At 45.7% G+C, this 27,957-nt stretch overlaps 2 protein-coding genes and 1 long non-coding RNA gene across 5 annotated transcripts; 2 read left to right on the top strand and 1 right to left on the bottom strand.

Annotated features, from left to right (window-relative positions):
• Nucleotides 1-2: 2 nt before the first annotated feature.
• LOC124025660 lies at nucleotides 3-27,957 on the top strand. Of its 2 annotated transcripts, none has more exons than XR_006837211.1 (3): nucleotides 3-488; nucleotides 717-897; nucleotides 27,836-27,957. It is a non-coding gene; the product is annotated as an uncharacterized LOC124025660 (long non-coding RNA). The 2 variants fall into 2 exon arrangements; XR_006837210.1 differs by lacking the exon at nucleotides 27,836-27,957 and adding an exon at nucleotides 1,018-1,044.
• On the top strand, nucleotides 1,075-2,696 carry LOC124025659 (fez family zinc finger protein 1-like). Its single transcript, XM_046338995.1, has 2 exons — nucleotides 1,075-1,421; nucleotides 2,344-2,696. The coding sequence occupies exons 1-2, from the start codon at nucleotides 1,176-1,178 to the stop codon at nucleotides 2,557-2,559; spliced, it is 462 nt and encodes a 153-aa protein (XP_046194951.1). The 5' UTR covers nucleotides 1,075-1,175; the 3' UTR covers nucleotides 2,560-2,696.
• Nucleotides 4,907-17,483, bottom strand: LOC124025658. 2 transcript variants are annotated; one of them, XM_046338993.1, is made up of 5 exons: nucleotides 17,074-17,483; nucleotides 15,084-15,496; nucleotides 9,540-9,604; nucleotides 8,983-9,140; nucleotides 4,907-8,693 (listed from the first exon to the last, which is right to left on the bottom strand). In XM_046338993.1, exons 1-5 carry the CDS (start codon nucleotides 17,315-17,317, stop codon nucleotides 5,776-5,778), a joined length of 3,798 nt encoding a protein of 1,265 aa, XP_046194949.1. In that variant the 5' UTR covers nucleotides 17,318-17,483; the 3' UTR covers nucleotides 4,907-5,775. The 2 variants fall into 2 exon arrangements, with proteins under 2 accessions (XP_046194949.1, XP_046194948.1); XM_046338992.1 differs by lacking the exon at nucleotides 17,074-17,483 and adding an exon at nucleotides 16,341-16,855.

Genomic DNA, 27,957 nt, shown 5'->3' with positions numbered 1-27,957 from the left:
TTAATCACTCAGTCCAAAACAAACCAGTTGGCGATCACATAAATTTAGGCTGATAAAGATTGGTATTCAAGGTTTTCGTCTCGTGTAGGCAAGAGTTGAAATTGCCGATGAACACCCAATATCCTGAGTTTCACAACAGCTTTAGAAATGTAGGAAAACACGTTTAGCTACAATTTTATTCCGAGTCGAAGGGTGGATGAAGTGATCTAGTTTTACACAACTTCAAAAACAACGGATCTTTACATATGTCAACAGAGGAAGTCGTGGTTTTATTTCCGTCCATCTCTGAAGTGCCGTTGGCACGTTTTATGGGTTCTCTGCAAAAAGCGTTACTGGCGGAGAGAATCAAGCTGTCGAAAAGTCAGGTCGCCGACGTTCTTACCGTGAAAGGTCCAGTACCGAGAACGGAGAGAGCAGAGTACTTCAGGTAGCGGCGGAAGAAGCTGAAAATGAAGATGTCAGTTACGACAACGATGGCACAGACACAGGTAGTTCATTCTACACACACTGAATCAATATAACATATAAAATATTGTCCAATATGTGTGTAGCTTACTGCTGTATAATTGATTGTAATCAAACACACAGTAGAGAACGTATTATGATCAAGTTTGGGGGTACGTTTATGAAATGTAGCCCATAACAAGTTAGGAGATAAAAATCGGTTCAAGTTATTGCCAATGTTGACGCTTGCCTTACTTCCCCAACAACAACAGGTCACATGTAGACCACAGTGATACCAAAGCAGACTCAGATCCATCATACTGTGTCAGTGGATCAAGCCTCCACCACACATGCAGTCTGTGGCCATATGTTCAGGACAGGATGATGCACCTAGTGTCCACACGGGAGAGAAGCCTTACTCCTGCTCCGACTGCAACAAGACCTCCCAGACAGGTAGGAACTGGGTAGAAGTAGTAAGACATGATTTCATCTTGTGGTGAGAGTGATAGGCTCTTTGGAACTAGCTACTTTCAGTGCCAACCTACCCGTTCTGTTATTTTTATTGGTCGACAGGAATCTAACACAAACTACTACAGGGGGCTCCGCCTGCCCGGGCACCTTCTGCCCGGGCACCTTCTTCCGTTCCGACGGATGCAAGCAACACATGCTCACCCACCAAGAGGACAGGCCCAAGCCATACATGTGCTCCCACTGCGGCAAATTCTTCTCCAATGCCACGGCGGTCGCCGCCCACGAGCGAGCAGCCGTTTCCGTGCTGTGAGAAGACGTTTGCGACCGCCGGTATGACGAAGGCGCACACCCTGTGTCACCTGACTGAGCAACCTCACCCGTGTCCCCAGTGTGACAATTTCTTCAGAACAGTGTATGATCTGAGTCATCAGCTGGTGACAAGGCCCTTCCTGTGTGAGAAGTGTCCCAAGGCCTTCAGGACAGCCAGGATTCTGCATAACCACAAGGTCAGTCAAGTTAGGTTGAGAGGACTGGTCCCTGGTTTTGCTGTCAGTGTACATGTAGGTAGGAAACACTGTTCATAAGGGTTTGAGGAAGTGTTGGAGAGATGTGGACTCCTGTATTTACTCTAAACAATACTACTGTTACTGTAATTTAATTATGCCAATGTGCTTTCATCAATTGAAAGCCCTTAATATATTTTGAGAATTTCTACGATTTTTTGTTTGTTAAAAATAGTCGCAGACCAGTCTTTCAATAATAGGTAATATGGCAGCACCAGTCACCTCCAATTTATTCTCGGAGCGCGCTGACACTTAATCACAAACAGTTTATATACAGATCATGACATCATTTCATTGCTTTAACAGAATCCCCTCCTCTCAACCGGGACAAAGTGAGGTGAAAAGTTCATTCTAACTTACTAACACTCCCAGATAACTTTTGACCCCTCAACATTATCGATCACCACTGAACTGACAGTTTTAATTAACAGAAACCCTAGGAATGCACTCACTGCCTTATCTAAAATCCCCAGAGCTAAGTTTCTGTAGGGTCAATCATAGGCTAACGAACTTATGGGTTTCCACAGTCCACAACCCATTAGTTTCTTCCTAGTTGGAATGGTGTTCATTAACTTTAATTACTCCTCATCTGTGTCTCACAATCCCTTCTTATGAACTCATATTGTTCATCAGATATAATAAAACAGAGTAGAAGTTTACTTAGTTACAATTCCATTTAAAATGATTTGTTCAGTCATTTAATCATCATTTCCCAACAACTACACACAATGGTATACTATAGGTATGCTTTGAACGGTTGTTTTTGAAATTCTATATTTTTTGAAAAATATTGGCGTATAAAAGGACTGGCGATGAGAATAGCTAAATGGCGCCGTGAGAAACTCAACATTGTTCCCTGTATTAGGTCCACAACATGGAGGACAGTGACCACGCCTTTGAGGACTGCAACAAGACACCCCATCACCTGAAGCTCCGCTCAGACGACACGCCCTCCTTCTGTCCCGACCGTGGCAAGGGATTCCTCTGGCCCGACCGCCTCCACCGCCATACCCACGTTACAGAGCCCAAGTCCGGGAAGATCCATGTGCCTGCGGGCGTTCACCTGGGAGTGACACCTTAATGTTGAGCACGGCATCGAACCGTCCACATTTACATTACATTACATTTAAGTCATTTAGCAGACGCTCTTATCCAGAGCGACTTACAAATTGGTGCATTCACCTTATGACATCCAGTGGAACAGTCACTTTACAATAGTGCATCTATAACCAGACATCACAACTATGGCAGCACCAGTCACCAGACATCACATCTATGGTAAACTTAAGGGGGGGTGAGAGGGATTACTTATCCTATCCTAGGTATTCCTTAAAGAGGTGGGGTTTCAGGTGTCTCCGGAAGGTGGTGATTGACTCCGCTGTCCTGGCGTCGTGAGGGAGTTTGTTCCACCATTGGGGGGCCAGGGCAGCGAACAGTTTTGACTGGGCTGGTCCACCCCCATGGGTCAAAGTTGAACTGTCATCTGGATTGGAGGCGAAGACTAGGACAGTCCAGGTCAAACCAAACCGCTTTCGTTCAGGTGTGAACCAACTGGATCAACACAGCTGTGACGAGGAGACGGAGACACACAGTTCCAGCAGAAGAGGAGGATCACAATGAAGAAGTCAGAGCAGTTTGGTGTTGAAAGAAGAAAACGTGTTCCCGTCTTATAGACTACTTCTGTCAGTGTCTAGTAGTACACACCAGCTTGTGTCAGGGAGTGCTGTAGCAGGGAATACAGGTCTAGGACCAGTTAGACTGCAGCTTGTGTCAGGGCCGGGAGTGCTAGAATGCAGTGTGGGCAGCAGGAAGAACAGTCCCAGGCCTGAGGACCAGTTAGACCTGCAGCTTGTGTTCACAACTCAGGTCACAGCACCATCTACAGGAGTGCTGTGAGTTTACAGCAAGAACCAAGTCTAGGCACTGTTGTTAGAGTCTCATGCAGCTCCAAACCAGACATGTGGCACCAGTCACCTCCATGGCCAGCATGGCAGCACCAGTCACCTCCATGGCCAGAGTCCCAGGCCTGCCAGTTTATCACCTCCATGTTGCCAACCATCACCAACTATGGGCACCAGTCACCTCCATAACCAGACATCACCTTGGCAGCACCAGTCACCTCCAGGCACCTGGCCAGACATCACAACTATGGCAGCACCAGTCACCTCCATGACCAACTCCAGAGTCACATCACCATCTACAGGCAGCACCAGTCACCTCCATGGCCAGATGGCAGCACAGTCACCTCCATGCCAGACATCACATCTTGGCAGCACCAGTCACCTCCATGGCCAGCCTGTAACCAGACATATCATGGCAGCACCAGTCACCTCCATGGCCAGACACCCATGGCAGCACCAGTCACCTCCATAACCAGACATATATGGCAGCACCAGTCACCCATGGCCAGACATCACAACTAACACCAGTCACCTCCATACCAGACATCTGACAAGTCTATGGCAGCACCAGTCACCTCCATAACCAGCTACAAGTCACATGGCCAGACATATGGCAGCACCAGTCACCTCCATGGCCAGACATCACAACTATGGCAGCACCAGTCACCTCCATGGCCAGACATCACAACTATGGCAGCACCAGTCACCTCCATGGCCAGACATCACAACTATGGCAGCACCAGTCACCTCCATGACCAGACATCACAACTATGGCAGCACCAGTCACCTCCATGGCCAGACATCACAACTATGGCAGCACCAGTCACCTCCATGACCAGACATCACAACTATGGCAGCACCAGTCACCTCCATGGCCAGACCAGACATCACAACTATGGCAGCACCAGTCACCTCCATGGCCAGACATCACAACCAGCACCAGATGGCAGCACCAGTCACCTCCATGGCCAGACATCACAACTATGGCAGCACCAGTCACCTCCATGCCAGACATCACAACTATGGCAGCACCAGTCACCTCCATGGCCAGACTCACAACTATGGCAGCACCAGTCACCTCCATGGCCAGACCAGACATCACAACTGGCAGCACCATGGCAGCACCAGTCACCTCCATGGCCAGACCAGACATCACAACTATGGCAGCACCAGTCACCTCATGGCCCTCAACATGCAGCACCAGTCACCTCCATGGCCAGACATCACAACTATGGCAGCACCAGTCACCTCCATGGCCAGACATCACAACTATGGCAGCACCAGTCACCTCCATGGCCAGACCAGACATCACAACTATGGCAGCACCAGTAACTCCCAGGTGAAGACCAAACAGAAGAAAATGTTTTAGTTAAATAAATGATATATAGAACAGGGACGGGCCCTTTTGGTTGCAACATGTTTTGCTCCAGCATGTAACTAATTGACTCACTCATAGCTACTCCTCCTCCATGCTAACAGTTGGCTGAAGTAAACCCTGATATGAGTGTCAATGAAAAGACCCACTGAAACATCTAAAACAAAGTTTACTTACAAATACCCAAAAGCCATTGACAGTAAGAATGTGCACAGTGATAAATGCTATTTGTATGACTTTACAAACTGATCAGATATACTTTCTTTCATAAAGAACAGCCATTCTAACATGCAAACACAGGATGAAGAACTGATGATGTGACCACGTTTAGGATTTCAAATGTGTTAAGTTTACTATTCTAACATTTAAGCCTTGGAACATTCGATTAAACAGTTAAGACTATAAAAGTTACATGTTCTTGTTAGGTCTACAGCATAATGTATGTTAAGTCTGATTTCCTCCACAGAACCAATACATCTTCATTTGTTTGTTTCAGCTGCAATATATTTTATAGTGTTATTCTCAGAACTAAATTAATCCTACAGACACTATGAAAATACAACCTTGTTGGTTAACCAAATATGTATATATAAAATTCTGAAATGTAAAAAATATAAATCTAGAGTTTTCCTAAAACAAATGAATAGGTTCAGAAGTAGGAGTCCCATCAGACTTCGGACGGTAAACTAGCTTAAACAACAGTATATGCATTCAGTAAAACTTTTTTTTTTTTTACTTAAACAATACATGTGTACAGTAGTTATGCTAACAGTTCAAAGAATGATAAGGCACTAACCGAAAAGGGACTTCTCTCTGAATTGAGTTTATATCTACACACTGAAAACACAACAGTAACATGTATAACAGTCCATTTTAACCAAGAAAGGTTAAGTCTTTCAAGTTTCAGAGATTGAGTGATAGTCTTCACAAAGTCCATCTCATCAACTTGGAGAGAGAGAGAGAGAAGCCCCATAGTTAAATCTATGTATTGAGTGACAGTCAGCAAGTTGTGTTCATCCTTTCAGACCGTTGTGTAACCCTGTGTGGTCGCGGTCAGACCGTTATGGTGCAGAAACAGCATCTGGTCAAGGCCCTCTGGAGGAATATTGGTTCTCTTCCTCTGAGTCACCCCCCCTCCATCCTGCAGGAACATCTGGACAGCACTGCCTGCGACAGCCGGGGCAGCTAGGTAGGCACGTGCCACTTTGGCCAGCAGGGGGAGCTGTCCTGACCTAGCCTTCCACCACTGTAAAGGCTCCACGCCCAGTGTGGCCCCCTTCTCTGCTCTGAAGACGGACAGCTCAATGTCCACTGTCTCTTCCACTGAGGGCTCCTTGTTCTGGGACTGGGAGCCGAATAGGTCCCCTAGAAGGAACTCCATGCCAGTCTGCTGGGAGGAGGGCTCCAGTTTCGGCTCCATGTTATCACTCTCACTGTTCACAGAGCTACCGGTGTCTTCCTCGTCTGAATCACTCTCTGTTCGCTCTTTGAAACTGACCGGGGTGATCTCCTTCAGCCTTTTGCTTCTTCTCAGGACGTCTCCCTCCATCTCTCCTGATGAGGTGGTCGAGGAGGATCCCCTCTTCTTCCTCTTCCTGCCCCCTGGAGACGCTGCCTCGGCCCTCCTCCGGTCCTCCTCTACGATCCGGACCACTTCTTTCTTCAGCCAGGCGAAGGTGGTCGCCTGCTCTCTGACGTCCATGAAGCCCAGGCCGTGAAACTGGGGGTCGAGGGCGCACGCCACACACAATACCTGGTTGATCTGGGGGTCGTTGTATCGGCGGGAAAGGCCCCACCTTATCTTCTTTTTGAGTTCCTTCAAGATGGTGGAGTCGTTGCGATGGCGGGGGTGGGGGGCGAAATGTCGGTCGAGCAGGCCGGTGAGGATGGGCTTGACCAGCGAGAGCCTGGGGAACGGTTCCTTGGCCAGGGTACGGCACGCCACGTCTAGGGGTTTCAGCAAGGAGGAGAGATCCTCCAACACCTTCCAGTCAGATCGCTTGGGAGGCACGGGGACCGATGAGTTGGAGCTGTCGGTGGTGTCAGAGTTTGCACGGCCAGCTGAAGTGGAGTTTGTGTCATGTTTGTCAGCGGTTTTCAAAGCGGCAGTCGACCCAGAATCCAAGTCAGTGGGACTTCCTGTGTCTTGTCCAGTTTGGATCTCACTGTCTATTTGTTTTAGTGTCTCAGAGATCATGTTTTGATAGCGGAGGAGCATCTTAACCACACTATAAAGCCCATTCCAGCCTGGTTTCCCATAGGCCCAAGCCTTCAGCTCAGCCGTCTCCTGCTTCTGTAGGACTACGATCAGTTTCCTGGCTGGGTGAAGAGTTACCATGTCTTTATCATGGAGGGAGAAGAGGCTGTAGAGAAGGTGTTGGAATAAACCAAGGGTCTTTGAGATGATGGAATGACTCATGACTTCCTCTATGCAGCTCTGAACAGCTGTGAAGAAACAGGGTATGGGTGGAGAGTGGGACTCCTCGCTGGTGGAGTTGGCTCGTTCGATCGCTCGTTCCAGACCTGAGAGATCATCAGAGGATATGGAGTCCTCCATCTCCAGGAATGTGGTGGAGTTCGGGTGGTGGTGACGGGCACCTCCACCCACCCCTTCTCCACTTCTCTCCTTCTTCTTCGCACCTACCTTCGTCTTTTCCATCTCTTCGCCCCCAAGCAGGATGAAACTGGGCTGAGAGATGTCCCACTCCTGAGCCACGGACCTCACTGTAGCCTCGACCACGCTCAGATCCACATCCCCAGTTCCCGTCTCACCCAGACGCTGCGTGGCCAAAGCCAGGTTATGGGAAGTGAAGTCAGCGTTGATGAAATGGGCCCACAGGGTGGCGTATCTCTCCTGGTCTCCCTGCCAGTCATGACACCACACGTCAGCACTAACAGCTACGTGGTGAGATACTTGGTTCTGGGTCTGTGAGCGGAAACAGGCAGCTTTTCTTGTTGAGGAGCTGGGTTTGAATTGAACTGGAATATTAGGCTTGGAAGTGTCTTCCTCATTGAACCCAGTGCTGTTGGTCAGCAGCTTGACCCAGGTCTTTCTTCCCTCGGTGTGGACGTCCCTCAGCACCTCCTCCAGTAGAGAAGCTGAAGGAATCTCCTTGCAGGACGGCAGCAGGGTCTGGATCAGCTGCTTGAAGCCCTCCCCCTCCACTGTATCCGGGGGCAACAAGTCTTTGATGAGGAAGTTAGTGATGGCTGTGGTGGTTTGATTGGTCAGGAAGTTAGAGAGCGTTCTCTGTCCCGGTGTAGCGGTGGAACCCGCGGTCACAGTATCGGTCACTGCTGAACTACCGTTCCCACTCCAAGTCCAGTCCTCATTACTGTAGTTGCTGTTGGTGGGTCTGTGGGTTGAGGGGCTGCTAGAACGAGGTGCTCTGCCGCCCGTAGTGGGGTAAGGCCTGAAGCGCGAGGACGAAACCCAGGGCTTGTTGCCGTCCTTGATGACGTCCCGACGCTTCATATGGTGCATCTGGACCAGGTGGTTCTCCAGCTGGGTGACAGTAGCACTGTAGTCCACCTGTTGACCACACAGCTTGCACATGACTTTGTCCTTGTCCAGCGGCTGGCCGTTGGGGTCCGGCTCAAACCCAAAGAACTCCCATACGGGGCTGTTGGGCTGAGAGGGGCTCAACAGTATCTCAGCCCCCTTTACAAAGTCGTACTTCACAGTTGTAGCCAGTCCCGTCTGATTGGTGTTTTGAGGTGGGTTGAGGACAGGGGTGGGGTCAGTGGTATCAGTCTGTAACCCGCTACTGACATCACTGATGACTGGCAGGGGGCTCCCTGATTGGCTGTTGTCTGACCAGCTGTAAGAGCCATTGGCGTCTGGGAGACTGCTAGTTCCGCCCACTGGCACGACCTGGATGTCACGGAAGATCCGCAGTAGGATTTCCTTGTCCCCGAATTCACACTTGATGTTCTCACCTGTGAGAGTGACAGTAAGAGAGAGAATATAGAATATTGTGTTTAATAACAGTGTTCGTGTGAGTCAAAATATAGGTAATGCTTTATTTTGCATCTCCCTGATCAGCTCCCTTTTACTACAAGATAACAGCGTAATTCCATAATTATGACCAAAAACGTCCTTTTCCATCACATGGGACGAATACTAGGAAGCTCCAATTGTTAACAAGTAATAAATAATATTATACCAGTTAATAACGCCTAACAACGTTAATTCCATTGTGCTAGAACTCCCAATCACCAAACGTACCGATCCCTAGACCCAGCATGGCAGCGTACTCCTGGCCAATCCAGACCTTGAGTTCTGTCCCCTCAGGGATGGGCTGGGAGACCCTGTAGAAGATCTGACCGCGGTACTGGAACACCGTCAGGTTGTGTTCTTCCTCGCAGGCAGCACACGCTACATACCTGAACAGGGATGAGAGGCATGACAAGGCAGTGGTATTAACATTGCAAAGCCAATGGAGCAGTTTCCCCAGACACAGATTAAGTCTAATCCTGGACTAAAATTATTCTCAATGGAGAATCTCCATTGATCTTGCTTTTCAGTCCAGGACTAGGCTTAATCTGTGTCCTGGAAACAAGCCCTAAATGTATATCTTGACTAAAGATGATATTCACATAGATCTGAGAAATATGAAGTAGGGATGTCTGTTTCGACATTAGAAACATAAATGACTTATATTCACTGGGTTAACTAATAAGATCACTACAGGAATACGTGTTTAAATTGAAAAAGGTTAAACAGATCGCTAACAACCTGAGAGACTAAATGCAGACATCATTGTTTCAAACTTAACTTCTCACCTCATCCAGTTTGATTTGTTTTCATCCGAGGCATCTACGAAGTAGTAGGAATCATTTTCTTTGATCTGGGAACAAGAGAAGAGAATCAACTATTAGCTGATTTGTAGACCAAACTGACCACATGTGCATGTAGTTTACAGTGTATAGGTCAGCCTTTATCAAGACTATACTGAACAAAAATATAAACGCAACATGTGTTGGTCCAATGTTTCATGAACTGAAATAAAAGATCTCAGAAATGTTCCATACTCACAAAAAGCTTATTTCTAAAAAATGTGTTCAGAAATGTGTTAATATAATCCATCCAGCTGACAGGTCTGGCATATCAAGAAGCTAATTAAACAACATCATTACACAGGTGCAGCTTGTGCTGGGGACAATAAAATGCCACTAAAATTTGCAGTTGTCACAATACAATGCCACATATGTCTCAAGGTGACGGAGCGTGCAATTGGCATGCTGACTGCTGGAATGTCCAGCAGAGCTGTTGGCAGATAATTTAATGTTCATTTCTCTACCATAAGCCGCCGCCAACGTCATTTGGTTGCTGGATCGAATCCCCAAGCTGACAAGGTAAAAATCTTTTGTTCTGCCCTGAACAAGGCAGTTAACCCACTTTTCCCGGTAGGCCGTCATTGTAAATAAGAATTTGTTCGTCTCTGACTTGCCTAGTTAAATAATTGTAAAAATAAAATTCTGTTTACAACGCTTTCAGAAAGTATTCACACCCGTTGACGTTTTCAAAATGTTGTTGTTATAGCCTGAATTTAAAATGGATTAAATGGAGATGTGTCACAGGCCTACACATTACCCCATAATGTCAGTGGAATTATGTTTAGACAATTTTACAAATAAATATCAAATTAGAGCTGAACTGTCTTGAGTCAATAAGTATTCAACCTTATGGCACGCCTCCAATTCAGGAGTACAACTGTGCTGAACAAGCCTCCAATTCAGGAGGACAACTGTGCTGAACAAGCCTCCAATTCAGGAGGACAACTGTGCTGAACAAGCCTCCAATTCAGGAGGACAACTGTGCTAAACAAGCCTCCAATTCAGGAGGACAACTGTGCTAAACAAGCCTCCAATTCAGGAGGACAACTGTGCTGAACAAGCCTCCAATTCAGGAGGACAACTGTGCTGAACAAGCCTCCAATTCAGGAGGACAACTGTGCTGAACAAGCCTCCAATTCAGGAGGACAACTGTGCTGAACAAGCCTCCAATTCAGGAGGACAACTGTGCTGAACAAGCCTCCAATTCAGGAGGACAACTGTGCTGAACAAGCCTCCAATTCAGGAGGACAACTGTGCTGAACAAGCCTCCAATTCAGGAGGACAACTGTGCTGAACAAGCCTCCAATTCAGGAGGACAACTGTGCTGAACAAGCCTCCAATTCAGGAGGACAACTGTGCTGAACAAGCCTCCAATTCAGGAGGACAACTGTGCTGAACAAGCCTCCAATTCAGGAGGACAACTGTGCTGAACAAGCCTCCAATTCAGGAGTACAACTGTGCAAACAAGCCACATAATAAGCTGAATGGACTCACTGTGTGTAATAAGTGTTTAACAGGATTTTTGAATGACTACCTCATCTCTGTACCCTACACCCTCATCTCTGTACCCTACACCCTCATCTCTGTACCCTACCCTCACATAAATATATGTAAGGTCCCTCAGTCGAGCAGTAAATTTCAAAACAGATTCAACCACAAAGACCAGGGATATTTACCAATGCCTCGAAGGGCAACTATTGTAAATAGGTTAAAATAAAAACAGCAGACACTGAATATTCCTTTTAGTATGGTGAAGTTATTAATTACCCTTTGGATGGTGTATCAATACACCCAGTCACTACAAAGATACAGGCGTACTTCCTAACTCAGTTACCAGAGAGGAAGGAAACCACTCATTGCTTCTACTCAGGGGTGTGAATATTTCTGTCTTTTTCCCCCCTTTTTTTTAACCTTTATTTAACAAGACAAGTCAGTTAAGAACAAAATCTTATTTTCAATGACGGCCTAGGAACAGTGGGTTAACTGTCTGTTCAGGGGCAGAACAACAGATTTGTACCTTGTCAGCTCGGGGGTTTGAACTTGCAACCTTCCGATTACTAGTCCAACGCTCTAACCACTAGGCTACCCTGCCGCCCTTTCATTTTCAATACATTGATTAAATGTCTAAAAACATGTTTCATTTTGTCATTATGGGGTATTACTTGATTTCAGACTATAACAACAACATGTGGAATAAGTCTAGGGGTATGAATACTTTCTGAAGGCCCTGAACATATTCTGTTACACAGCTTCATTATTGTAATGATACTGGCAGGGCGTAAGGCTCAAACCCTCAACCTTCTGGCCAGACGCCCAGCGCGCCATCTACTGTGCCACAAAAGCATGCTGAAGTGGCAGAGTCGATATCTGCGCTTATAAACAAGGGTCGCTACAATATTCAGTTACACCGCTTACCTCTTCTACACAGTGATTTAGTCAGGATGGTGGATCAGGCTAATATATCCACCTGTCCATACTGACAGCCCAGGCTAATATCCATCTGTCCATACTGACAGCCCAGGCTAATATCCATCTGTCCATACTGACAGCCCAGGCTAATATCCATCTGTCCATACTAATATCCATCTGTCCATACTGACAGCCCAGGCTAATATCCACCTGTCCATACTGACAGCCCAGACTAATATCCATCTGTCCATACTGACAGCCCAGGCTAATATCCACCTGTCCATACTGACAGCCCAGGCTAATATCCATCTGTCCATACTGACAGCCCAGGCTAATATCCATCTGTCCATACTGACAGCCCAGGCTAATATCCATCTGTCCATACTAATATCCATCTGTCCATACTAATATCCACCTGTCCATACTGACAGCCCAGGCTAATATCCATCTGTCCATACTGACAGCCCAGGCTAATATCCATCTGTCCATACTAATATCCATCTGTCCATACTAATATCCATCTGTCCATGACACTGACAGCTAATATCCCCAGACTAATATCCATCTGTCCATACTGACAGCCCAGGCTAATATCCACCTGTCCATACTGACAGCCCAGGCTAATATCCACCTGTCCATACTGACAGCCCAGGCTAATATCCACCTGTCCATACTGACAGCCCAGGCTAATATCCATCTGTCCATACTAATATCCATCTGTCCATACTAATATCCACCTGTCCATACTGACAGCCCAGGCTAATATCCATCTGTCCATACTGACAGCCCAGGCTAATATCCATCTGTCCATACTGACAGCCCAGGCTAATATCCATCTGTCCATACTAATATCCATCTGTCCATACTAATATCCACCTGTCCATACTGACAGCCCAGGCTAATATCCATCTGTCCATACTGACAGCCCAGGCTAATATCCACCTGTCCATACTGACAGCCCAGGCTAATATCCATCTGTCCATACTAATATCCATCTGTCCATACTAATATCCATCTGTCCATACTGACAGCCCAGACTAATATCCACCTGTCCATACTGACAGCCCAGGCTAATATCCACCTGTCCATACTGACAGCCCAGGCTAATATCCACCTGTCCATACTGACAGCCCAGGCTAATATCCATCTGTCCATACTGACAGCCCAGGCTAATATCCATCTGTCCATACTGACAGCCCAGGCTAATATCCATCTGTCCATACTAATATCCATCTGTCCATACTAATATCCACCTGTCCATACTGACAGCCCAGGCTAATATCCATCTGTCCATACTGACAGCCCAGGCTAATATCCACCTGTCCATACTGACAGCCCAGGCTAATATCCATCTGTCCATACTAATATCCATCTGTCCATACTAATATCCATCTGTCCATACTGACAGCCCAGACTAATATCCACCTGTCCATACTGACAGCCCAGGCTAATATCCACCTGTCCATACTGACAGCCCAGGCTAATATCCACCTGTCCATACTGACAGCCCAGGCTAATATCCATCTGTCCATACTGACAGCCCAGGCTAATATCCATCTGTCCATACTGACAGCCCAGGCTAATATCCATCTGTCCATACTGACAGCCCAGGCTAATATCCATCTGTCCATACTGACAGCCCAGGCTAATATCCATCTGTCCATACTGACAGCCCAGGCTAATATCCATCTGTCCATACTGACAGCCCAGGCTAATATCCATCTGTCCATACTGACAGCCCAGGCTAATATCCATCTGTCCATACTGACAGCCCAGGCTAATATCCATCTGTCCATACTGACAGCCCAGGCTAATATCCATCTGTCCATACTGACAGCCCAGGCTAATATCCATCTGTCCATACTGACAGCCCAGGCTAATATCCATCTGTCCATACTGACAGCCCAGGCTAATATCCACCTGTCCATACTGACAGCCCAGGCTAATATCCACCTGTCCATACTGACAGCCCAGGCTAATATCCATCTGTCCATACTGACAGCCCAGGCTAATATCCATCTGTCCATACTGACAGCCCAGGCTAATATCCATCTGTCCATACTGACAGCCCAGGCTAATATCCATCTGTCCATACTGACAGCCCAGGCTAATATCCATCTGTCCATACTGACAGCCCAGGCTAATATCCATCTGTCCATACTGACAGCCCAGGCTAATATCCATCTGTCCATACTGACAGCCCAGGCTAATATCCATCTGTCCATACTGACAGCCCAGGCTAATATCCATCTGTCCATACTGACAGCCCAGGCTAATATCCATCTGTCCATACTGACAGCCCAGGCTAATATCCATCTGTCCATACTGACAGCCCAGGCTAATATCCATCTGTCCATACTGACAGCCCAGGCTAATATCCATCTGTCCATACTGACAGCCCAGGCTAATATCCATCTGTCCATACTGACAGCCCAGGCTAATATCCATCTGTCCATACTGACAGCCCAGGCTAATATCCATCTGTCCATACTGACAGCCCAGGCTAATATCCATCTGTCCATACTGACAGCCCAGGCTAATATCCATCTGTCCATACTGACAGCCCAGGCTAATATCCATCTGTCCATACTGACAGCCCAGGCTAATATCCATCTGTCCATACTGACAGCCCAGGCTAATATCCATCTGTCCATACTGACAGCCCAGGCTAATATCCATCTGTCCATACTGACAGCCCAGGCTAATATCCATCTGTCCATACTCACAGCCCAGGCTAATATCCATCTGTCCATACTGACAGCCCAGGCTAATATCCATCTGTCCATACTGACAGCCCAGGCTAATATCCATCTGTCCATACTGACAGCCCAGGCTAATATCCATCTGTCCATACTGACAGCCCAGGCTAATATCCATCTGTCCATACTGACAGCCCAGGCTAATATCCACCTGTCCATACTGACAAACCAGGCTAATATCCATCTGTCCATACTGACAGCCCAGGCTAATATCCATCTGTCCATACTGACAGCCCAGGCTAATATCCACCTGTCCATACTGACAAACCAGGCTAATATCCATCTGTCCATACTGACAGCCCAGGCTAATATCCATACTCACAGCCCAGGCGTATTTGAGGCAACTCAGAGGGCCGCGGGTCAACTCTCCTATGAAGGGTCCAAACGTCCACCCCTGATGCAGTGACAGGGTCTTGGCAAACACCCCAGTCTCTTCCTCTTCCGCTGACCCCCCAGGCACAGGTCCACTGCCCCACCTCCGCAGGCTGAGGCACGGGGGGATGGAACCCACCGCACGGGGGTCACCGCCCTCCAACCATGGCTCACCGCAGACCACCATGTCTGGGATGAAGTGAAGCGATCTGTCATTACCGTGGCCACTGCCGAAGTTACCATGGCCACTGCCGAAGTTACCATGGCCACTGCCGAAGTTACCATGGCCACTGCCGAAGTTGCCATGGCCACTGCCGAAGTTGCCTTGGGAGCCGTTGTCGTAGTGGTGACTCTGCTCTGAACCTGGGTAGAGGTGGAGAGGGAGTTAGTAGAAGCTGGACTGTGGATGGAGGAAAATGCACACCGGATTCAGGCTGACAGCAGGACACCTCTGTTCTCTACCCCAGAAATAGAATATGAGCAAGCAGACTGCAGTCTCTTTCCCTCTCTTGTGTGTGTGTGTGTGGGGGATATATACAGTTTTTTTTTACCTTTATTTAACCAGGCAAGTCAGTTAAGAACATATTCTTATTTTCAATGACGGCCTGGGAACAGTGGGTTAACTGCCTGTTCAGGGGCAGAACGACAGACCAGAACGACTGACCTTGTCAGCTCGGGGGTTTGAACTCACAACCTTCCGGTTGCTAGTCCAACGCTCTAACCACTAAGCTACGCTGCCGCCACATAGAGATATTATTTGACGATATATCGCAATATATATATTTTTTAACAATATCGCAATATTTCTTTGTGCTGGTCAGTTGTACCTGCACCCCAAAATTCCAGTATTATTTCTTCATAGCTTGTTCTCCATGTTTAAAAAAATGATGAGCAAAAACAACAGCAGCTCTTATTTATTTCAGGACTCCCCGTGACTGATCACAACTCATGTTCATGGCCCTCTCTTGCCCCTTTGCAGCAGACAGTGAGCAATGTTATATGTTTGGACATTGAATCACAATATCGAATCGCAATACATATCGTATTGGTACCTATGTATCGTGATAATAATAATAATAATATATGCCATTTAGCAGACGCTTTTATCCAAAGCGACTTACAGTCATGTGTGCATACATTCTACGTATGGGTGGTCCCTGTCAATTCCCAATACACACACGGTGCAAATAACTTGCTGATTACACACCTGATGTCTCTGATGATTGACGCATGGAGGCTCCAACACCACCATCACCATACATGAGTTGATAAAACACATCAGGGTGGTGAACCCTTAAATGTGATCTCAGGTTTGTCGGGCTCCCAGTTTTGCACGGAACTATCCTTCGGCACAACCGACAAATGGCCTCCTCCTTATTTTCAGGCTCCCCTTTATCATTTGGTTTTACACCAAAATGAACCCAGACTGTGGATGTAGCTCGTTTCTTTGAGACGAGATCCATCGTTCAATGGCTCAAATGTGCTAATTTAGTACAGTGAAATAGGTTTACCTGGATACCACGATATAGCCTAAAGATTAGGCCTCCCGATGATGAAATCCTAAACGGTTATCGATTTACACACAATAATTATCCATTTAGAATGTTTACAGAATATACCGCGTCTGTACATTGTTACTTAATTGCCAACAAATTCAGCAACATATCCGACGAACAACAAGTTAATGTGTACGATATCAGTGACCCTTAATGGCGATATCCGATACTTCTTTCTCATCGAGGACAGAGTTTGACTGACATCTCTGGTTGTCCAATCATATTCAGGCGTTTTGGTGCGTTAGCAAATCGTGTTAAAGTATTGAGTTGTATATAATGCACATCATGCATGACAGCGAGTGAAAGAAAAAAAAATCGACAATATTATGCCCCCCCCCAAAAAACATAGGCTACAATTCTAAAAACGTTTGAATGTAGACTCACCTGATGGCTCAAAATAGTACCCATGCCCAGACGTTGCCGATATAAACTCAGAAAATATATCAGGGTGTCGTAGTCGCAGGTGATGTCTTAGATTGCTCGTGTTTCCTCCTTTGACAAAAACAATCCTCCGGCATAACCGGCAAACCGCCTCATCAATATTCTGAGGCTCTCCTTTCTCGTTTGGTTTAAAACCGAAATGCACCCAAATTGCGGATTTGACTTTGGGTTTAGAGACTAGATCCATTCTCACGACCGACCATTATAATCTACGCGTAGCAGTAGCCTACACTCGGTTGAGGGCTGGTCTTTCAATTTGGGTGCGCTCGTTCTACTGACCGCCCAGTAACCTACCCCGTCGTGGCATGCGTGCACTCGATATACCGGGTTCAATTTTGCAAGTGACACCAAATGTGCAGTTCTTTAAAAAAGTCAGACAAATATGTATACAAGTATTTAAATATCGAGCACTATGGATGGGCTACATGGAAATGTAGGAAAACAACTACAGAGAATGTCGTGGTATACCACTGGCCTATGCGAAATGCACAGCATGGAAGTGAGTGAAATTGAGAGAGAAATCGACACTGGGTAATTTAGTCATGGGGAAAAACACATCGAAGCCTACAATTCTAAAACGTTAGGAATTCAACATTAGAATGTAGATTTCAATGCCAGTGCAAATGACTTGCAGCAGAGCAGACTGACATGATGGATCAGACAAGTAGTATCCATTGCCGATATAAACTCAGAAAAACAGTAGGATGTTTTAGATTACTCATGTTTCCACTTTTGACACAAACAATCCGACATAACCTGTAAACGGTCTCATCGAGAGTATGAGGCTCTCCTTTGCCGTTTGGTTTAAAACCAAAATGCGGCTTTGACTTCAGGTTTAGAGACAATAGCCATTTTCACGGCTGACCATAGCCTATAATAATAATGACGAAGGCGTCCACACGCTTCCCAGCCCAAACAGTTCGGAAAAGTTCGTGCATATATTATGACGACGTCGGCGAGGGTTTATCGGATGTTCCGGCACACAAAACATTTTCTGGAGGCAAGGCGAAGTTCAGGGCCGAAGTCTATGTACACCCCTTCCTCGGTGATTTGTCAACAGTAGGACTCTACAATAAGGTCTTTGTTGTCGTCCAACTGGAGACGACTCGTTTTCATTGAAAAATACTGCACTATACATCTTAGATGTAAAATTGCGCAAAAAACATAAAAATGAATGACAGATTTCTTGAGTTATGTTAGAATCACTTCTGACTATTTTGAGAAAGTACAGGTTACGGCGTCTCACAATGGACAAACATGACTATTGCCGCTTTCTTCTCGGTTTTCAAATGAAGGTATTTTTTAAGAGACTATACGAGCGCACTGGTTCGGTTCGACTAGCCGAGTTTGTCTCGGCACCAGCTGAACATGTTCTTCGGTGGGGTTTATCAGCGGTTGGCATCCAACGTTACGGTGCATTACCGCCACCTACTGTACTGGAGTGTGGGCCAGAGACAGGGAGCAACAAAATCCTACCTACCAGCCCCGTTGCTCTTAATAAAAAGATAACAAAATATTTGAGACTGTATCTAATGACGTTCTACTCAATGTACTCTTTAAACGAATTTCCTGTATCCCCTTTCTCCCTCATACTAGATCTCATCCTCTCTCTTTCCCTCCAATAATGTCCACGCTGTATCAATACATGCTCCACTGTCTCTGTTTCCTGGAAATACTCACATATTCCTGTTGGAATCTTTCCTATCACATGTAAGGTCTTATTCAACTGTGTCCCACCCTTAATGTTGTAAATATCGCCTCCTCTCTTCTGTCCCTTCCTGCAGTTCTCCCAAATTTCCTCTGTATTTGAAATAAATGCCTGCCCCTAGTATCTCTATTCCACTGCTCCTGCCATTTCTCCACCATCACTGTCCATATCATGCTTTTTGTCTTTTGCCTCTTGCCTTGCTCATTGAAACTACAACATCAACATCCTCATGACTTAGTGCTTGTTTAGCCAGTACATCAACTGCCTCGTTCCCCTCCACTCCCACATGAGCTGGGACCCATGTAAATATGATCTGTTTACCCATTTGTTTACTCCAGCCATGGGTTTGTAGCACGTATCAAGACGTCTCTTAAACCAATTAGATGGATCAACACCCTCCCTAACTTGCTGTAGTCTTTCCAACACTTCTAGATCACATACTGGAGGTGGGAGGAGCCATGGTGGATTCACAGGAATAGCTACCGTTGGACTAAACTCCCTTCCATAATTATTATTATTTTATATAACATAGCACACCTCATCTTTCCCAGGTGAAGTTAACCCAGCCTTACCTATTGCACTTTTCATCTCTGCCATGGTAAATGGTGCATTCAACGCATAATTTACATCCTCCCTACAATCCAGCACGCTAGGATTCTCCTCTCTCATCCTCTCTCTGCCCCTCCTGTGACAAATTTGCAGAGCTATGCACTTGGAGCATCGCTTCGGCCATCATCTCTGCCTTGTCCTCATCTGTTACTGCCACATCCTTCCCACTCGTCAACACTGGATAATACCACTCCCCTCTGACCCCACTCATCCTCTTAATCATCCCCGACACTTCTCCCACAGGTGTCGCCCTTTCAATGTGTCACAGAAACGGAGCCAACATGACCTCTTTGCCTGACGGATAGTTCTCCTCACCAGGGCCTGTTTATACTGAATCAGACTGATGGATAGTTCTCCTCACCAGGGCCTGTTTATACTGAATCAGACTGATGGATAGTTCTCCTCACCAGGGCCTGTTTATACTGAATCAGACTGATGGATAGTTCTCCTCACCAGGGCCTGTTTATACTGAATCAGACTGATGGATAGTTCTCCTCACCAGGGCCTGTTTATACTGAATCAGACTGATGGATAGTTCTCCTCACCAGGGCCTGTTTATACTGAATCAGACTGATGGATAGTTCTCCTCACCAGGGCCTGTTTATACTGAATCAGACTGATGGATAGTTCTCCTCACCAGGGCCTGTTTATACTGAATCAGACTGATGGATAGTTCTCCTCACCAGGGCCTGTTTATACTGAATCAGACTGATGGATAGTTCTCCTCACCAGGGCCTGTTTATACTGAATCAGACTGAGGGATAGTTCTCCTCACCAGAGCCTGTTTATACTGAATCAGACTGATGGATAGTTCTCCTCACTAGAGCCTGAGCCTGTTTATACTGAATCAGACTGATGGATAGTTCTCCTCACCAGGGCCTGTTTATACTGAATCAGACTGATGGATAGTTCTCCTCACCAGGGCCTGTTTATACTGAATCAGACTGATGGATAGTTCTCCTCACCAGGGCCTGTTTATACTGAATCAGACTGATGGATAGTTCTCCTCACCAGGGCCTGTTTATACTGAATCAGACTGATGGATAGTTCTCCTCACCAGGGCCTGTTTATACTGAATCAGACTGAGGGATAGTTCTCCTCACCAGGGCCTGTTTATACTGAATCAGACTGATGGATAGTTCTCCTCACTAGAGCCTGGGCCTGTTTATACTGAATCAGACTGATGGATAGTTCTCCTCACCAGGGCCTGTTTATACTGAATCAGACTGATGGATAGTTCTCCTCACTAGAGCCTGGGCCTGTTTATACTGAATCAGACTGATGGATAGTTCTCCTCACTAGAGCCTGTTTATACTGAATCAGACTGATGGATAGTTCTCCTCACTAGAGCCTGAGCCTGTTTATACTGAATCAGACTGATGGATAGTTCTCCTCACCAGGGCCTGTTTATACTGAATCAGACTGATGGATAGTTCTCCTCACCAGGGCCTGTTTATACTGAATCAGACTGATGGATAGTTCTCCTCACCAGGGCCTGTTTATACTGAATCAGACTGATGGATAGTTCTCCTCACCAGGGCCTGTTTATACTGAATCAGACTGATGGATAGTTCTCCTCACTAGAGCCTGGGCCTGTTTATACTGAATCAGACTGATGGATAGTTCTCCTCACTAGAGCCTGGGCCCTGAATCAGACTGATGGAGCCTGGGCCTGTTTATACTGAATCAGACTGATGGATAGTTCTCCTCACTAGAGCCTGGGCCTGTTTATACTGAATCAGACTGATGGATAGTTCTCTCACTCAGCCTAGAGCCTGGGTAGAGCCTGTTTATACTGAATCAGACTGAAGGATAGTTCTCCTCACCAGGGCCTGTTTATACTGAATCAGACTGATGGATAGTTCTCCTCACCAGGGCCTGTTTATACTGAATCAGACTGATGGATAGTTCTCCTCACCAGAGCCTGGGCCTGTTTATACTGAATCAGACTGATGGATAGTTCTCCTCACCAGAGCCTGGGCCTGTTTATACTGAATCAGACTGAGGGATAGTTCTCCTCACCAGAGCCTGGGCCTGTTTATACTGAATCAGACTGAGGGATAGTTCTCTTCACTAGTGCCTGGTGATACTGAATCAGACTGATGGATAGTTCTCCTCACCAGAGCCTGTTTATACTGAATCAGACTGAGGGATAGTTCTCTTCACTAGTGCCTGGTGATACTGAATCAGACTGAGGGATAGTTCTCCTCACCAGAGCCTGTGCCTGTTTATACTGAATCAGATGTTGGAAGTTATGTGTTCTTTTCAGTACTCTAAATGCCCTGTTCCTACTCCTCACTGCTGCCCCACACTCCTCCGTCCACCACGGGACTGCTTTCCTCCTCCTCCTCCCTGAACTCTTAGGTATAGACTCAGTAGCTGGCCCCACTAACACTGTTCTCACCCAGCTATTCATACTATCCACATCCCCTCTCATAGCCACCTGAGCCATCCCCTGCTCACTCAGCTCCTGAAACAGATCCCACTTTGCTCTTCCAAAACACCCACCTGCCTACTCCATCCACTGACACCTCCTCCCTCCGGCCTACTGTGCATATTATGGAGTAATGATCACTCCTTACTGTCGACTCCTCCCATACCTCCCACTCACAGATTCCTGCCATCGCACTAGATACCAGAGTCAGGTAATGATCACTCCCTACTGTCGACTCCTCCCATACCTCCCACTCACAGATTCCTGCACTAGATACCAGAGTCAGGTAATGATCACTCCCTACTGTCGACTCCTCCCATACCTCCCACTCACAGATTCCTGCACTAGATACCAGAGTCAGGTAATGATCACTCCCTACTGTCGACTCCTCCCATACCTCCCACTCACAGATTCCTGCACTAGATACCAGAGTCAGGTAATGATCACTCCCTACTGTCGACTCCTCCCATACCTCCCACTCACAGATTCCTGCCATCGCACTAGATACCAGAGTCAGGTAATGATCACTCCCTACTGTCGACTCCTCCCATACCTCCCACTCACAGATTCCTGCACTAGATACCAGAGTCAGGTAATGATCACTCCCTACTGTCGACTCCTCCCATACCTCCCACTCACAGATTCCTGCACTAGATACCAGAGTCAGGTAATGATCACTCCCTACTGCATTCAGACTCCTCCCATACCTCCCACTCACAGATTCCTGCCATCGCACTAGATACCAGAGTCAGGTAATCCTGATCACTCCCTACTGTCGACTCCTCCCATACCTCCCACTCACAGATTCCTGCACTAGATACCAGAGTCAGGTAATGATCACTCCCTACTGTCGACTCCTCCCATACCTCCCACTCACAGATTCCTGCACTAGATACCAGAGGTCCAAGGCAGACTCTTTCCCTGTGGCTTCATCCATCCTGGTCCCTCAGCCATCAGTCAGGCATTCCAGATCTGTCCTTTCCATTCAGATATTCCATCACTTGTCCATTTTCACCCCCCCACACCCGACCCCCAGAGCTTGTTGTGGGCATTCAAATCCCCACACCACATGACCGTACTTCTATCCTGGCCCTCCACCTTCTCCAACACTTCTAGGTCTAATACCTGACACAGATTCTAGTCATTTACTACCACTATCATCCCTCCTCTCAACCACACCTCCACCACCACATATTTCTGTTCAATACCTCTGCCTAGCATCCTGTAGGGAAGTCCTTGCTTCATGAAGGTGCCCCCCCCCCATATCTGTCCCTATGACCACTACATATCTGTCCCTATGAACCACTACATATCCCTGTATTATAAACTCCACATTCGGTTTGAGTCATGTTTCCTGCACACAGATCACATCAGCCTTAGCTGGCATATCCACAATGAACGGAGACAAAAACAAAAATGTTCAAATGCTTGAATTCCTGCCCATTGGCCAACAGGCTTGGATCATTCCATTGTAGTATTACCACCATAACTAAGATCCAGTAATACATGACTCCACCCTCCGCTGATTGAGGTCATCTCCAACCTCTTCCCATGTCAACCCTGTCATTCTCAGATGTCTCCCAGCAGCTTTCACTATTAGCTTAATCTTCTCCGTTTTAGACTTTACCTCAGCAGTGCTGTTGATAACTCCTGCTATGAACATCACCAGCTTTCTTCTTATCTACGTAGGCACATATCGCCTCCCACCTGCCCCATAATCCCCGGTCTAGATGCTCCTACTCATCTCTCTCTTGAACCTGTATCAGGTTCTCTGGACCTGGACCATCCTCACTGCTTCTGATTATAACACACCCAAAACCTTCGGAAAATCTCCACTCTCACTTGTTGTACCTCCTCTATACATAATGACATACACACACTACCATTCAAAAGTTTGGGGTCACTCAGACATTTATTTTTAATTTTTAAGAAAAGCGAATCATCTCCTCTTTAAAAAGTTCTGGAATTTGTTAGAGCAACCTTTTTTTCAGTGGGCTGCATTAAAATAACATTGAATTGATCAGAAATACAGTGTAGACATTGTTAATGTTGTAAATGACTATTGTAGCTGGAAACGCCTGATGTTTAATGGAATATCTAGTCGCTGGGTCCATAGGCGTCACAGATGCCCATTATCATGTTCAACCATCACTCCTGTGTTCCAATGGCACGACACCTGTGTTAGCTAATCCAAGTTTATCATTTTAAAAGGCTGATTGATCATTAGAAAACCCTAAATGATTTGCAATTATGTTATTACAGCTGAAAACAAGATAATGTCTCAAACAGGGGGGCGGGGGGAAAACAATACATGTCGTCTGTGCCACTGAAATAGCGAATGGAGGACGCTTTCCCCAACTTATGTAACCGATGTGAAACGGCTAGCTAGTTAGCGGTGGTGCGCGCTAATAGCGCTTCAATCGGTGACATCACTCACTCTGAGACCTTGAATTAGAGGTTCCCCTTGCTCTGCAAGGGCCGCTGCTTTTGTGGAGCGATGGGTAATGAGCTTCGAGGGTGATGCTTCGAGGGTGTTGATGTGTGCAGAGGGTCCCTGGTTCAAGCCCAGGTTGGGGCGAGGAGAGGGACGGAAGCTATACTGTTACACTTAATATTAGGCAAGTTGAGAAATAAATATAGTAAGTCGAGCCTATAGAAACCTGATGGGATCCTCCTCTTTTTAATATCACTGTTTTCTCATGCAATTTCATAGCCTATAGAAATGTTGAGCAACATGAACTCTTGGGCTCTCATCAAGTGTTTTTTTCTTCGATTTTTTATAACATTTGCATTGATGTCAGAGTGATTAGAGGGACAATAGAGTGCTGAGTACCAGGCCGTTATCAAGTTTGGTAGGCTACTAATGACCATCAGCAGCATCAGAGCTTAGAGAAGCCTAATTACCGTGACTAATCGGTCACATGGAGTTTGACTGCCATCCTGACTCGTGACTGCCGTTGTGGCTGTAATATGGTCACCATAACAGCCCCTGTAAGAGGCATTCACTGTTACATCCCTGTACTTACAGACTGCAATTACAACCAGTTGCATGTTGTTATTACAGTGTAACTATGAATTATTACAATTAATGACAATACTTGTTAGTGTAATCTCATATATAATTATACTATAATATGGACCCCTTTAAAATGACGCGTTACCAAGATATCTATGTCACATGAATGGGTTTCCTGACGTGATAAATACTTCTCCAGGCATTGTGAGATCTGATAAGTTTGTAGCGTAACTGCAAAATAAAGAGGATCTGAAACACCACTTGTTCTTAATTAAAGAGTTCAGGTGTTTATGAATTACTAGGCTACTTGTGAGGTTGATGAATCACGGTTCTCTGTCAGATACATATGGCCTAAAATGGTGGAGTGGTGAATACTACAGTCAATAGACTGTCTGAAACTAATTCAACTCTACAGTTGGTGACAAGAATTTAATTAGAAACTACTGACAAGAAAATGATCAACTAAATCACGTGATGATGGTGCACCTTTACAAGTAGTCCATCTAAATCAACTGATTTATCACACTAGACTAATACAGCAGCCATCAGCATTACATTATCAGAGTACTGAGGCAGCGCTGGACAGACACCTTCATTTGTTAAGACACTCTTATTTATGTGTCTACTGTAGTCTATAGGGATCATTGCAGAGTCCAGTCCATGTTTTCATTATACTGATAACTACTGTAGTGTATCCTACTAGTGAACATTACTGTTAGTCCAGTCCATGTTTTCATTATACTGATAACTACTGTAGTGTATCCTACTAGTGAACATTACTGGTAGTCCAGTCCATGGTTTCATTATACTGATAACTACTGTTGTGTATCCTACTAGTGAACATTACTGATAGTCCAGTCCATGTTTTCATTATACTGATAACTACTGTAGTGTAGTGAACATTACTGGTAGTCCAGTTCATGTTTTCATTATACTGATAACTGATGCACCTTGTTCCATTCCATGTTTTATTTATGCACTAGTTGGTCTACAGAGTTAGTGAACAACAGGGTATCAATGTATTCCCACAATGCTTTAGGAGGAGGAGCTATAGGAGGATGGACTCATTGTCATGGTATATTTTCATAGAAGTGTACAGTGCAGAGGAGGCTGGTGGGATGAGCTATAGGAGGATGGACTCATTGTAATGGCTGGAATGGTTTAAATGGAACGGTATAAAACATATCAAACGTATGGAAACCACATGTTTGACTCCATTCCATTCACTCCATTCCAGCAATTACAATGAGCCCATCCTCCTATATGCTCATCCCACCAGCCTCCTCTGCACTGTACAATTCTATGAAAATATACCATGACAATGGGAGGGCTTCAGAGGTGTAAAGCAGAGGGCTTTAAACAAGTCTATTTTGAGATCATGGGCTTGAAATGTAACTTGCCATCTGTTATTTAGCCACGTATATCACATGAATGGGGTTGCTGAAAACTCTTCTCCAGGTGTTGTGACATCAGATAATGTGCTCAACAAGACTGCAAAAACAGATGACCTGGAACATTACCTTCCTCTCAACTGAAATGGGTCAGATGCTTAATGAATCACTAGTCTCCCATCACATGTTTCGTTATTCAATCTTATTAGGGCAGAACTAATGTGATTGGTGCGAGTTCCACAGACTGCCACTTGTGATTGCATCACCTGACCTATAAAACTGTCTGTAACCCTTAACCTATAACACCATGTAACCCTAAACCTATAACACTGTGTAACCCTTAACCCTAAACCTATAACACTGTGTAACTCTAATCCTATAACACTTGTAACCCTAAACCTATAACACTGTGTAACCCTTAACCCTAAACCTATAACACTGTGTAACCCTAAACCTACAACACTGTGTAACCCTAAACCTATAACACTATGTAACCCTAATCCTACAACACTGTGTAACCCTAAACCTATAACACTGTGTAACCCTGAGCCTATAACACTGTGTAACCCTAAACCTATAACACTGTGTAACCCTAAACCTATAACACTGTGTAACCCTAATCCTATAACACTGTGTAACCCTAATCCTATAACACTGTGTAACCCTAATCCTACAACACTGTGTAACTCTAATCCTATAACACTGTGTAACCCTAAACCTACAACACTGTGTAACCCCAAACCTATAACACTGTGTAACCCTAATCCTATAACACTGTGTAACCCTAAACCTATAACACTATGTAACCCTAATCCTGTAACACTGTGTAACCCTAATCCTACAACACTGTGTAACCCTAATCCTATAACACTGTGTAACCCTAAACCTACAACACTGTGTAACCCCAAACCTATAACACTGTGTAACCCGAATCCTATAACACTGTGTAACCCTAAACCTACAACACTGAGTAACATTAACTCTAAGCTTAAACCTAATCTTAACCAATTGTATCCCTAATAACCCTAACCTTTGGATCTGCCAACTGAATATACACCTCCTATTGTTAAGGTTTGTACTGACAGCGGTGAAATCTGATCCTAGATCTGTGGTTGGCAACTTCTCACCATCAATGGACTCTAAAACCATCATGTCATTATCTGACCCTGAACTGATCAAGTGGTTCTGTTTTACCACCAGGGTTAAAGCATGGCCCTCATTTAACTATCTACACTAGTAAGAGATCTGCATCAACTTAATCAGTTCAGTAACAGACCTTGAGTCCTCACAGCTCTCATGTGGTGATCTCCCTTTATTTATTTTATGGAGGGAAAACTGTTTCACTTCAAAATGTTGTACTGAAGCTATTTAATAGAAATACATTCTCTTGTCTGGTCACACCAGGAACTGATACCATCCCTTGTTCCACTCAATTTGGAGGGAAAACTATTTAACAGAAAAATTGTAATTTGTAAATGTGCCAACAGGAAGAACATTACGTTTATACTCATGTCAAAGGCAACAACATTTTCATTGTAATCCAACAGAACATGAGGTCTGGATTGTTCTGGTGGGGACGACTGGAGTTGGAAAGAGTGCAGCAGGAACCACCATCCTGGGGAGGAAAGATTTTGAAACAAATGCATCTCGTGACTGTTACATCAGAAAG

The sequence above is a fragment of the Oncorhynchus gorbuscha genome, unplaced genomic scaffold, assembly GCF_021184085.1.
Source record: "Oncorhynchus gorbuscha isolate QuinsamMale2020 ecotype Even-year unplaced genomic scaffold, OgorEven_v1.0 Un_scaffold_2330, whole genome shotgun sequence".
Classification (NCBI taxonomy): Eukaryota; Metazoa; Chordata; class Actinopteri; order Salmoniformes; family Salmonidae; genus Oncorhynchus; species Oncorhynchus gorbuscha.
The sequence above is the reverse complement of the archived record's forward strand: the minus strand, read 5'-3'. Positions and strand labels throughout refer to the sequence as shown.